General features: G+C 44.0%; 1 protein-coding gene across 2 annotated transcripts; it reads left to right on the top strand.

The window, feature by feature from the left end:
- The first annotated feature begins 1,310 nt into the window (after positions 1 to 1,310).
- LOC133006496 (potassium voltage-gated channel subfamily A member 3-like) lies at positions 1,311 to 2,759 on the top strand. 2 transcript variants are annotated; one of them, XM_061075669.1, is made up of 2 exons: positions 1,311 to 2,630; positions 2,670 to 2,759. In XM_061075669.1, exons 1-2 carry the CDS (start codon positions 1,311 to 1,313, stop codon positions 2,757 to 2,759), a joined length of 1,410 nt encoding a protein of 469 aa, XP_060931652.1. The 2 variants fall into 2 exon arrangements, with proteins under 2 accessions (XP_060931652.1, XP_060931651.1); XM_061075668.1 differs by having other exon boundaries at positions 1,311 to 2,759.
- The last annotated feature ends 11,101 nt before the right edge of the window (positions 2,760 to 13,860 follow it).

Below are 13,860 nucleotides of genomic sequence, written 5' to 3'. Positions count from 1 at the left end.
TCCTCGTCTCCTGGTGCAGCAAAATGTTGTTGATGAAGTTCTTCTGTTGAATTGAGTCTGAAGAAGTTGTCATAACGATATTTGAAACTATTCATGTGGGGAACTGGTCTTTTGTTGCATTTCTTGTATAGTTTTTCATCAAAAAGTTTCTCTCATATTTTCTGAATGACTCTCAGTGACTCTCTGTTCAGCCTGAGTCTGTTTTCTAGTTTTCATGTCATCATCTCTTTCTCTCCGCCTCGTGTTTCCATCTTCGCTCTGCAGCTCCCTCGGGTCATTCCATGGGAAAAGAAACTTTTCCTGCAGCCCTGGGAGAAATCCAGCTATTTTAGGAAAACACGTCACTGGTCTGAGCTGCAGACCAGAAACTCTCCCTGGTTTCCATCCTGCAGCTTCTCCCTCTGCTCCCCCCTGTTGCTTCACCTTTCATGTCACTGACACGTTGCTTCAACTCCTGAGATCCAGCACGAACGTGTTGTTTCTCGTGCACATCGTGTATCTGACCCGGATCCTGTGAGTCGTGCAACAACCTGTGGATCCGCTCCGGCTCGTGAGGGCTGATGTGGAGATGTCAGAACGGTTTGGTGTTGAAAAGGCTGCAGCGTGACAACAAGTGAGAGAGAGAGAGAGAGAGAGAGAGAGAGAGAGAGAGAGAGAGAGAGAGAGAGGGATGAGACAGGAGAGGAGAGGAGAGGAGAGGAGAGGAGAGGAGAGAAGAGGAGAGGAGAGGAGAGGAGAGGAGAGAGAGAGGAGAGAGAGAGGACGGAGCCACAGGTTCTCCTCACATCGCGGATTCGATCACACGAGTCGTGCATGAAATGTGGCGCGAGATCCTTCCTCCACGTCTCCAAACGCGCATTTACGCGTCTAAACTGCAGGTCCACGTCCACATCCGCTCTGTGGTAACCTTGAGGCTGTGCCACGCCGGGGACAACACGCTCATTACGCACGACGCGTGTCTGTCTCGTGCTGTGAAGGCTCGCTGCTGAATAGTGCGTGTGTGTGTCTGTGTGTGTGTGTGTGTGTCCCTTCGTGAGAGAGCGTGCACACACACGTCAGCTCGGGGAGGGGGGTGGGGTCGGGGGGAGAGCCTGCTTCACATGCAGTGGATGAGCCCGTGGAGTCCAGACGACAGCAGCGTGTGCACGGAGAGGTGAGCGTGAAGAGTGCGGGTGGGGGGGCACGACCATGTCCGAGGAACCGGTACACGCGCAGACGTGACGCCGGCACCGGGAGGACACGGAGGGGGGGGGGACACTTGGAGGAGTCGGGCCGAAGAGCTGGGACCGGCGCCGCGGGGGGCAGGGACGATGACCGTGGTGCCCGGGGACAACCTGGATGATACGGTGTCTCTGGCCCGGGACCGGTTCGCCCCGGACCCGAGTGGACCGCAGGACTGCTGCGAGCGGGTCGTCATCAACGTGTCCGGTTTGCGCTTCGAGACGCAGCTGAAGACGCTCGCGCACTTCCCGTGCACGCTGCTTGGGAACCCAAGCACGCGGATGCGCTTCTTCGACCCCCTCAGGAACGAGTACTTCTTCGACCGGAACCGACCCAGCTTCGATGCCATCCTTTACTACTATCAGTCCGGGGGCCGGCTGCGCAGACCCGTGCATGTGCCCGTGGATATCTTCATGGAGGAGATCAAGTTCTATGAACTTGGGGAGGAGGTGCTCGAGAACTTCAAGGAGGACGAGGGCTTCATCAAGGAGGAGGAGAAGCCGCTGCCGGAGCACGAGCTCCAGCGGCAGGTGTGGCTCCTGTTCGAGTACCCCGAGAGTTCCGGTCCCGCGCGGGGAATCGCGATCGTGTCCGTGCTCGTGATCCTCATCTCCATAGTGATCTTCTGTCTCGAGACGCTCCCGGAGTTCAGGGAGGAGGCGCGTGCACCGGACGACCACCTGCAGGGGAACGGGACCGCGCGCGGGACGAAGCCGAACCCGTTCACGGACCCGTTCTTCATCGTGGAGACTCTGTGCATCATCTGGTTCTCCTTCGAGCTGCTCGTGCGCTTCCTGGCGTGCCCGAGCAAACCCGCGTTCTTCAAGAACATCATGAACACAATCGACATCGTGGCCATCATGCCGTACTTCATCACCCTGGGGCTGGAGCTGGCGGAGCACCAGGGCAACGGGCAGCAGGCCATGTCCCTGGCCATCCTGAGGGTCATCCGCCTGGTGCGGGTCTTCAGGATCTTCAAGCTCTCCAGACACTCCAAGGGGCTCCAGATCCTGGGCCAGACCCTGAAGGCCAGCATGCGGGAGCTGGGCCTGCTCATCTTCTTCCTCTTCATCGGGGTCATCCTCTTCTCCAGCGCCGTGTACTTCGCGGAGACCGACGACCCGGACTCGGGGTTCAGCAGCATCCCGGACGCCTTCTGGTGGGCGGTGGTCTCCATGACCACGGTGGGCTACGGGGACATGTGTCCTGTCACCATCGGGGGGAAGATCGTGGGCTCGCTGTGCGCCATCGCCGGGGTCCTCACCATCGCGCTGCCGGTTCCGGTCATCGTGTCCAACTTCAACTACTTCTACCACCGGGACACGGAGCACGAGGAGCAGCTGCGGTACACGCACGTGACCTGCGGGCAGCGGGAGGTCCAGAGGAGCGACCCGTCCCTGTGCAGGTCCGCGGACCACCTGGACAGCGGGGACCCCCTGGACAGCGAGGACCACCTGGACAGCGGGGACCTGGACTCCATCAAACACACCAACTGCAGCCCGCACAGGGCGTGCACGGGCAAGTTCACCGACGTGTGAGCCGGCCCGTGCACGCGCACATGGAGCCGGTCCAGCTTCCTGCTCCTGCCCGCACGGAACCAGGGATCGAACCCGGCCGGTCCAGCAGGTGCAGAACTCTTCTCTTCTGTCTCCCGGTGACGCGTCTCCTGTCCCTGGAGATGAAGGGTCAAAGTTCACACCTGGTTGTCGCTCTGCAGCGGAGACGCGTGAGGACCTACTCCATCCATCCTTCCAGTCCGGCTCAGAGTCGGATCAGACTGACCGGTTCTCCTGTGACGTCATGTTTGAGTTCTGCACAAAGAGACAATAACAAGGCCACGTGCACTGTGTTGTTGACGTGCACGTGCGCAGACTTCAGGAGGTTAAACCTGTTTGTTATGAAAACCAGGCACAGCTTCTCCAAAGCAGGAGCGCCCCCGTGTGGATGAGAACAGTTCCTGCATCCTCTTCTGGCGGATGCAGTTTCTATAGCAACCTCCCAGACGTGTCTGTGTTGTCTGCCACAGGAACGAGGGGACGCAGGATGGAGGAGTAGGGCAGGAACCTCCATGTTGTGAAGCCTCCATGTTGTTGACGAGCGGGACGTCGTTTCCAGCGTCGACTGGAAACCGTCAAATATCATATTTACAACTAGTCCGTGTTGAAGCTGCAGATTATTCACTCTGAGAAAAAGAATCACACACATGAGAAAAAGAATCACACACACGATCCACAGTGAGCAGCAGATATTAGAATCATCTGTGTTTTAGGATTTAATATTTAAAAAATAATGACAAACAAAGATCACAGAGATCAAACTGAGGTTTTTAATTCCTGTGTTTTTAGTAGAAAAATCAAAACAGGATTCAAATATAAGAAAAACAAGACAAATACTGTCATTCGGGATTTGAGGAGCTGAACTAATATGAACTGTACAGATATTGATGTGAGTAAAACAAACCATGAGCTGATTCAGATGTTTAGATAAAGTATTTATTTAAATTCAAACGCAGTGAAAAACCAACAAAACTTTGATATTTAGCTTCATAACCATGAAAACTCTATATATCCATATATATATGTATGTGCATAGAAGAAAAAATAAGGACAAGCTTAAATCTTTAATCCGTTCAAATGAAATTGACTGTGATTAAACTATTCAGCCTCTAATGTTGAAATATTAAACTTTGAAAACTGTCAAAATCCACATAGTTAAAACTGAACTTAATTTAAAAAATGTTTTTCCTCAAGAATCTTCAAGAAAAAAGAATCACATCCACATGAAATTCAAAAGTTCATATTTCAGAGCGTTTTTTAAAATTTCCAGTTCAATGTTATATTTTTACTTATAAAATTCATTTTTAATCCATAAACAAAAAAAATACTGACAATCACAACTGATCAAATCAGCTCATGTGTCAGTTACACTCTTATGTTTTTATTTATCACTTCATTTTCTGCCTCAATCAACCAAGAGTTCATTTCTCCAGGATTTAATTTACTGAAAACACACAAACAAACAAACAACAGGTGACATGTTGTCTGGGGGGTTTTCTCATCTGGACACATCTGGACTCCAGAGACGAAGCACTTAACCAAACCTGCTGATAAAAAAAGTGGAATATTTTAAAATGAACTGACGGAATCATAACAACAGACGTTTCTTCCGTGTGAAGGTCACAAGGTCACATGGTCACATGTTCATGTTTGGATTATTATCTGATGGACGATGGACGAACGACGTCCAAACTGAGGTGAGTCATAACAAAAGGTTTATTAACATGTGTTGATGTTTGCATGAATTCATATTTGATCTTTTTCCTCAGTTATTTTATTTTCTAGACTCGTGTTAAATATTTGAACCACTGACGTCACTTAGTTCACTGAAGCTGTACGAAGAAAATATATCGATCGAACCAATAATTGTTTTATGATCAACTGATCCATTAATTATCTTCTCAAGTAACTGACCGGCTCCATTAGGTCAGGAAAAGTGGAGAATCTGATCATAACAAGGCAGATTACTACTCATAGAATATATCTTTATGACTCAAAACTCAAAACCAGACACAACTACTGTAAAGATAAAGTGTCGAAGTCAAACTGAGGGAACGTTTCCTGATGTTTGTTCACTCATTTCAAACAGGCCTGATGTTCCTCTGGAGCAGTACCACTGCGGGCCTGCAGATGGCAGCAGCTGCATCACATCAGGTTTTACATAAGGAAGAAGAAGGATGATCACAAATTAACTTTAAGAAAGTCTGTTTACAAAATAAAAATACTTACACAGGTATTTGTTATAGGAGCCTGGGAGGATCTAAAACTCAAAATATTTGATTTCTCCATAAAATGATTCCACCAGCAAACTAGCTTGTACAGGTTATTTATCAATTAGTTTGTGGTCAGTTAAACAGTCCTGAGCTTTGTTCACGTCTGTGACCTCCTGTGACCTCCTGTAACCTCCTGTGACCTCATGTGACCTCCTGTGTCCTCCTGTGTCCTCCTGTGACCTCCCGTGACCTCCTGTGACCTCCCCTGGCCTCCTGTGACTTCCTGTGACCTCCTGTGACCTCGTGTGACCTCCTCTGACCTCCTGTGACTTACTGTGACCTCCTGCTACCTACTGTGACCTCTTCTGACCTCCTGTGACTTCCTGTGACCTCATGTGACCTCCTGTAACCTCCTGTGACCTCCTGTGACTTCCTGTGACCTCCTGTGACTTCCTGTGACCTCCTGTGACCTCCTGTGACCTCTGCACTGAGCTGAACCTGCTCCATCTTTTATACAAGGCCGGTTTTGTGCTGTAAATAATGAACTATTTGGTTTATTCTGGCCTGTGTAAGAACTGAGCTGTCAGTCAGTCTGCAGGGTGTGTGTGTGCAGGTTGTGTGTGTGCACGTTGTGTGTGTGCAGGTTGTGTGTGTGCAAGTTGTGTGTGTGTGTGCAGGTTGTGTGTGTGCAGGTTGTGTGTGTGCAGACTGTGTGTGTGTTCAGAGTGTGCGTGTGCAGACTGTGTGTGTGCAGAGTGTGCGTGTGCAGGTTGTGTGTGTGCAGAGTGTGCGTGTGCAGGTTGTGTGTGTGCACGTGAACAGGTTGAAGGAAAGAACAATGAGACGCAGATGAAACTGATCAGAGTCAGACAGGAAGGAGAGAAACCACAAGCTGCTCGTCCTACATGTTACTGTGACATAACAGAGAGCAGGAGACATGGCGGTGTCACTGACCGTGTCCCCCCCCACATGTCCTCTCTGAACCTATGTGGGGACGCAGGTCGAGGTCAACATGTTTCCCTCGGACGACACTGACGAGTTTCACTCTGACAGCTGTTGTCTGCGTCTTTGTCAGAGTTGAGAGAATCTGTCCAGCAGCTACGAGTGGACTGAGATCATGTGTCTCCAAACTGTGCAACCTGTGTGTGTCTGTGTGTGTCTTTGTGTGTCTGTGTGTGTCTGTGTGTCCATGTGTCCATGTGTGTCTCTGTGTGTCTGTGTGTGTCTGTGTGTCTGTGTCCATGTGTGTCTGTGTGTCCATGTGTGTCTGTGTGTCCATGTGTCCATGTGTGTCTGTGTGTCCATGTGTCTGTCCACCAGCTCCATGTGACGTGCTCCCTCAGGTCAGAGGTCACACTTATTTAAAGACTCTTATGTCACTCACACTTGATGAATCCCAGAAAACCTTGAGCAGCACAACATGAAACCATCAGCTGCTGCTGGGCACGGGTCGCCACGGTAATGGGATCACAACATGCACATGACATCATCCTGAAGGGATTCGAACTGTTGACATCGTGAATTTAGACCCAAGGAAGTTTCAGGTTTAAAGTCTGGTTCTGTTCTAACGTCTCTTTAATAAGTGACGTTTGTAACTGTTGATTCTCATTATTTAAAACTTTGATTAAACCAACTTTATTTATGTACACTAGGGTTGCAAAATTCCGGGAATATTCAAAGTTGGAAACTTTCCATGGGAATTAACGTGAATTAACGTGAATATATACGGGAATTAACGGGAATTAACGGGAATAAACTGGAAATGTTGTGGGTAATTCATACTAACTGTATTTACCTTGTCATATACAGACATAAATATAAACATTTTGTTGTGTCATAGGCTGATTTGAGCCCTGAGGAAACTTTTGGGCACTTATGACTACTTTTGACTTATGACTATATGCTTCTGCATATTTGTGTCATTCTTAACATAGGTGTTTGCACAGTATTTGTAAATTTACACAGCCTTTCCTTCCACATTGGCTGGGGTGAAATGTCTCCACACATGAGATAGTGCACGTGGCATTGTTCTGTAGAATAAGATGAGAAAATAGTTTGTAAAAAAACACTAATGCAATGCCAGAGATACAAATAGTTAGCCAAACAATTGGAATAGTCTGTAAAAATATTTTACAATTGATGGATAAATTAATGGAAATAGGCTGGATGAACAGATGAACAATCCTCAATCAGCATGCTAATATATTTTCCCGAGTAATATCATCGAAACTTACCTGACTAGTCCTGCACACTACAGCAGGCCTCAATCAGCCCTGCTGTAGTGTGCAGGATGCTGGGAATTATCCTAGCAGTTATTAGTATAGAAGAATGCACAGTGGAGGGTTGAAATTCATCGTGCAGCGTGTGCTGCATTCCATACATCTTTAAAATAGAGTTTTGAATGATGTTTTTATTGCTCAGCGTTTAATTTGCATAGTTGTTTTTTTTTTCAAAATTCCCCAAATGCCAGAGCTTAATATGGAATATGGAATATTAATATGGAAAGTTTCCGGAAAGTTTCTGGAAATTTACCGGAAACTTTCCGCCCCTTTGCAACCCTAATGTACACACATATTTACTCTCATGGTCGTTGTCGTTGTTGTCGTTGTTGTTGTCGTCGTTGTGGTTGTTGTTGTACAGTAACAATAAAGATAAAATAAACAGGGAGTGACGGCCGCTGGTTGGTCGTGTCCTTGGCTGCAGCTTCCTCAGCATGTGACTGTGTGATGAAGATGGCCTAGAGTGTGTGTGTGTGTGTCTGTGTGTGTAAAGTCCAGTTGTGTCCTTTATGTCCATAATGTGAATGTTGTAACCTGATTCTTGAACCTGTAAAGTCAGATGTTCACATCAGGAAGAGTTTCCTCACACACACGTTAATGAGCTGGTTTCATGTTAGAGTCAGAACAAGGTTTGATCTCCTGTGAGAGGAAGTGAGGCTGAACTGAGATCAGTTAAAAAGACTCAGAAGTTAGTAAAAAACTGAGTTTATCTCCAACATTCAGTAGGGAACTGTTAAAACATGAAGAATTCTGAACCACAACAGAATGAATCACCCTGTGTGTGTCAGCAGGGGGCGCTGTTGATCAGTAACAGTTACATAGTGATCTTTTAATAAACATTATATTACAGTAAATCTTTGAAATACATAAACACGTGTTACACTGGGTGATACTTTTTTACATCAGTCGATTAATTATTAATAATTGATTAACGTCACCTCATTATTTATTAAAAAACTAATTGAGTCAAAGTGATTTTCAATCATCGAAAAGGAAACAACAGATTTTAGAAATAAAATGTAAAGGGAAGCAAACCTTCTGAATAATAATAACTGTGATCTGCTTTTTGTTTCCAGGTGAAAAACTTCCTCCACCTTCTCTTCATGTCTCGAGTTCAACATCTCTGCTTCTGTCCGTCCTCCTCTTCTTCATCTTCATCTTTCCTCCACTGACGAACGTGAATTAAAACAACACTCATGGGAAACACGCAGCCATGAGACGCCTTCCGACAAGAGGACATCCCGACAGAGCGAAGCTACGTTAGAACTCGGAGGTACAACGAATGTTACTTAAATCATCGTGTGTTTACAACACGGAGTCGTCCACATGTTCCAGATGTTTCACTAAGAAACCGTCTGTTGCATATCGCGTTCAAACCACAACTTATTACTGCGTGTCTGGAGAGTAACGCATGGAAACAGAGGACAACCAGTTGGACTCTGAACTGAAATATGGGAACAACAACAACTCATCGATATCAAGTTTACTCAAATAATTCTGTTCGACCACGGGGGTGAGTTTCTAAATCTATATTTTTGAAGTATCATACTGTTATTTTTTTATATTGAGAGAAATCGATTAACTTGTGAATTATTTAGTAAATTTTTGCAGAAGCATTTAAATTCTTTATTTTCGCTTCAGTAAAAACAAACTAGCTCAGATGAAAACACGTGTTTTTCCTGATGAAACAGACGAATGTGCTGGAGAACAGGAACGAAGCAGTTGAAATGAAATTCATCGCAGACACCGACACTTTGTTTGATAATTCTGAATGTTTCTGATTGTGTTTTTTATGTTTTTTTTTTATCAGAATGCTGTAAAATCTGTTAAATCATAATCATCTACCTCAGTGTTTGCTCATTATCGACAGAAGCTTTAATGACGTCATCTGAAGACAGTCGTCAGACCTGAGGTTTTTATGTCTCTGTGATTTTCTGGTGCAACTAAATCAAGTCGAATAATCGATAAACTGCCATTTAGTAAGTTGGAAAAATGAAAATGTATCAAATTAACTGGGTTGTATAAACTTGGGTTTTATATTTTATTTGCACATTTTATTAACTTATTTTTCAAAGTCAGTGTGATTGAATGTCAGCGATATTGAATTAAAAGGCAATAATGTACTTCAGATGGTTTCCTGCCATCGAACCAAGGAGGCAGAGTCAGTTCCTCACAAAGCTTCAAAAGATGTAATCTTTAATGAAACATAAAGTCTAGCGATGCTGTAAATTCAGTTTGAAGGTTTTTTTTACTTTATTCAGAAGAACATGTTTGAAGTTGATGATGATTTTTGTATCCGACACAAGGTTCAGACAATTAAAGGAAAAGTTTCACATTTTGGGAAATCATATCCAGGTTATGGATATTTGAACAACAACACAACCTTTCCCAAAGTGTTGAACTTTGTTCTGAATCATCGTTAAACATATGTTTGTCCACTCTCTGGTCATCAGTGATAAGAAGTGGAGGTTTGATAGGTCGCTGGACCTGAGCTGCTCGTTGCTCTGCATACTGTGTGTGCATTAATTATAATATCAATAATAATGAAAGACTTCCACGAATCCACCTATGCTCAGTTTTCATCACATCTTATTTTCATGCATCATCATCAGACCTTTTCACCAAACTCTCTCATTTCACGCAGAGAGGAGACAAAGCAATAGAGCGAGAGCTTCAGAGCTGAAGCTGCTTCCTGGTTTTCAGTTCCACCTTTTGATTATTGCCATGTTTATTTTGAAAATCCTCAATTGTGATCTATTTTTGATAAAATAAAACTTCAATCTTGATCAGTTTGGATCTTCATGTGTTTCAGACGACTGCACATGACGAGTCCTGTTCTGTTGTTGTGTGTTTTCATCAACATTCCCATTTGCGTGTGTGTGTGTGTGTGTGTGTGTGTGTTTCCCTTCATCCATCCTCAGTGAATTTAAGGAGGTTTTAAAGTTTCCTTTTCTTTTTGACTCCAAATAAAATCTGTCAATGGTTAAATGAACGTTCAGGTGTCAGTCCTTAGTAAGGAAACTTTTTTCATGGGAACAATAAGATTTATGGTACTGAATTTAATATTTAAATATAATTAAACTATGAATGAAGTAATAATAAATTGAAAGGATCTTGACGAGGAGATTAAACTACATGGTTGTTTCCGTGTACATTCTTCAAGATAAGATTGTAGAGCTGCAACAAATAGACTCGTTTGGAAAGAAAAAACAGCCACATCTTTGAGGTTTAATTGATTAATTGATTTAATTCATTGTCTTCATCTTAAGGGCAAAAGCCCAGAAGCAGCTGCTACAAGGTCCAACATGGATTCTATGTGTGATTTTCAATTGGTCTCCATGAGCAGCCACATAAAAAAAAAAATTCTGAGTGTTATTATTGAGATTAACTTGTTGATCTCGAATTTCCAGTAGTTTGAAACAAACATTTGACCAGAATGAGGCACAAAAGAACGACAGAGGTAAAAGTTAAAGTAAAACTAAAGTCAGTGCAAATAGTCAAATAGTCAATTATTAAATTATAAAATATTAAACTCAGTTAAGAACGTTGTGAATGTGAGGGGAAGAGGAAAGAACTAGAGAAAATCTTCTTTCTCTTCATGATATCATCATTTCAGACAACAAGGCATAAAAGACGACAGAGAGAATCAATGTTTGAACGTTTGTCCTCTTTTATATTTCTGTTCTTTCACTTCTGAACCGAACTTGCAGACGTGCATCTCTTCATAAAACTATTCTGTGACATGTTGGAGAAGAGAATCCTTCTGGGAGGTGAAGCTGCAGAACGAAAACCAGCAGAGGTCATCAGAGACATTCAGTTATTCATTAATAAGCAATAATGCATGAAAATACAGCATCATCAGCAAATGTGACGTGTTGAGTTGTTTGTGCATAAAAAAGTTCACTGTGCCTTAAACATGACGTGATTCAGTGAACATGTGTGTTAGAACTGATGAGCATAGAAACTCTGTGTCGTACTTTAATGTGTTGAGTGTAACGTCTTCCTGCTCGATGTCCGAAAGAGAAAAGAAACGTCCGACTGTTTCTACGGAAGCTCAGAGTCCGATCTTCTTCTGTTGCTACGTCGTTGTTTAATCTTCAGGTTAATTTAATTTTATAAAATAACAAGTAAACATTGTGCTGATAAGTATTAATACACTTTAAAACACCCTGAAACAAAGTGACTCTATGATCTTGATGAAACTGTTTCCTCAGGATTATTCAATTTTGATATTGGGATCTGAAATCTTGTCCTTCTGGGCTTCTGTAGGTCAGAGTAAAGAAATTAGAAAGTGACATTAAATCGACTTTAATGTTTGAACTTCTGTTAAAAAAACAAACCGAATCATTTTATTTGAATAAGTCGGACTCAGAGGAAACAAGAGGTCGACTTCATAAAGACTCCTATTGTGAAACAGCTGCAGTTTGTCCCGTGTGTTCGATTCCGTGTCCGTCTTCCTGCTTCTGTCCTGAAAACAGCTGATACAACGAAATAACTTTACGTCTGTGAAACCACAACCTGGTGGAAAATCTCAAATGATAGATTTTATTTTCGGTAACTTGTTATATCTGTGTGTGTCGCTGTGTGTCAAGTTAAAAAACAAAGTAATATGTATATATATGTTTGGTTTGGGATTGTACAAACTGTTTCTGCACAACATTCTGAAAAGTGGTTGTGTTTCATGAGGCCATTTCTTTCTCCGTGATGTCCTGTTGTAAATGATTTGTATCATATGACATAATGTATATAAAGTTAACGAGGCTTTATGTTTCTACATTTATGAATAACAAATAAATGATCTGTGCTCAAACATAGAACTATGTGTCTGACCCCTGGTGGCCGGAGGCGTCATGTGTCCTGATGAACACCTGAAGGGAATTTAACATCTTAGACTCACAGATGCACTGATTAGATGTCAAAGGTCAACGTGATTAATTCTGTGTCTCTTTGTCTCTGAGTCTCAGTGTCTCAGTGTCTCTGAGTCTCTGTGTCTCTGTGTCTCTGTGTCTCTGAGTCTCTGTGTCTCTGTGTCTCAGTGTCTCCCTGGTTCACCTGGAGCTGCTCTGAGTCTCAAGTGTCAGAATAAGACTCAGGTACAGAATGAAACCAGTTAGCTTAGCTTAGCACACATGCTATCAACAGAAGGAACGAGTGAACCTCGGTAAAAACAGACCAGATGTGAATTTGAGTTGTTTTAACATCTCCAGTAAAGTTTCATCTCAGATTCCCACAATGCATTGTGTTAACTCGCAGCTCTGTAGCATCATCTGATCAGCGTCCGTCCATCTGAGAGACGAGAGCTGTCCTCCTTTGTCTCTGAAACTCAGCTGCACTGCTCATTAATTATTGAGCCATTTTCACTTCTCCTCTTGTGAGGGGACAATAACAGGAACATACAGCAGGTCTGAGAGGACCATTCACTGTGTCCATGAGGACAGTGTGAGGACGCTGTGAGGACGCTGTGAGGACAATGTGAGGATGCTGTGAGGACACTGTGAGGACAGTGTGAGGACGCTGTGAGGACACTGTGAGGACGCTGTGAGGACACTGTGAGGACGCTGTGAGGACACTGTGAGGACAGTGTGAGGACGCTGTGAGGACACTGTGAGGACGCTGTGAGGACAGTGTCCTCCTGGTGACCTGCAGGAATCACTGCAGAGGGCAGAGCAGTGAACCACAGTTATTAGGGTCGAAGCCAATGTTCTTATTTAAGGTGGCGGGGGGGTGAACAGGGAGCAGCTGGAGGGAGAGGTCATCAGAAGAAATGGGCTTCACCCTATACAGACACTGTCTTTATATACAGCCTCTGTTAGTCTCTTTCTTTCTGTTTGAATTTCGTCGAGTCTTATTTCATTAAAACAATCAGTATAATCAGGATCATCTTCACCACAGAGGAGATTTATCGACGCCCTCTCTGGGTCGTGTGCCAGCGGCTGTGACTCGTCTAATCTTTGGGCGACGAGCAGATATCACTGCGCTTTATCACGCCCTGAAAGTTCCCTGATCTCTCAGATCTCAGGCGGGATTAGCCCGTAATCCAGGACTTTCCCGTCCATTTGAAGATGGCGAGTGGCCACTGGTCGTTAATCTGGGTCACAGCCGGAGTCATCCGTCAAATTACCCAGAAGTCACCAGGGCTCGCTTGCTCTCTTCGGCCTCGGAGGAAGCCTTTCGTCAGCTGACTCACGGTCACACGGTCACATGACGACCACGGAGCTTCTTTCTGGATCAATGAAAACCTGTCAAATCAGTTTTCTTGGCAGATTTAATCATTTGACTTGTAAATGTGTTTCAGACGTATAATATCCTGAGAAAAGATTCAGTTTGTAAAAAGACACTAAATTCTCTGAGAGGCGTGGACGTCTTTTGGGTTGTGAACCGATCATCACAAAGTGAAACAGAATAAATAGAAATGATGGATTCTGATTCTGAATCAAGGCTCGACACAGATGTTGGTTTTGTTTTATTTTCCATGACACAAGTTTGAAATTTCCTTTTAATAAAAGCCAGAATAAAAAATTGTATTAAAAGTATTTATTGTTTATCATGTATGTTATGATTTACATGTCGGATTGTTTCACATTTATTTTA

This window comes from Limanda limanda, chromosome 1 (genome assembly GCF_963576545.1).
Source record: "Limanda limanda chromosome 1, fLimLim1.1, whole genome shotgun sequence".
In the NCBI taxonomy this organism is placed as follows: domain Eukaryota; kingdom Metazoa; phylum Chordata; class Actinopteri; order Pleuronectiformes; family Pleuronectidae; genus Limanda; species Limanda limanda.
This window is presented reverse-complemented; position numbering and strand designations above follow the sequence as displayed.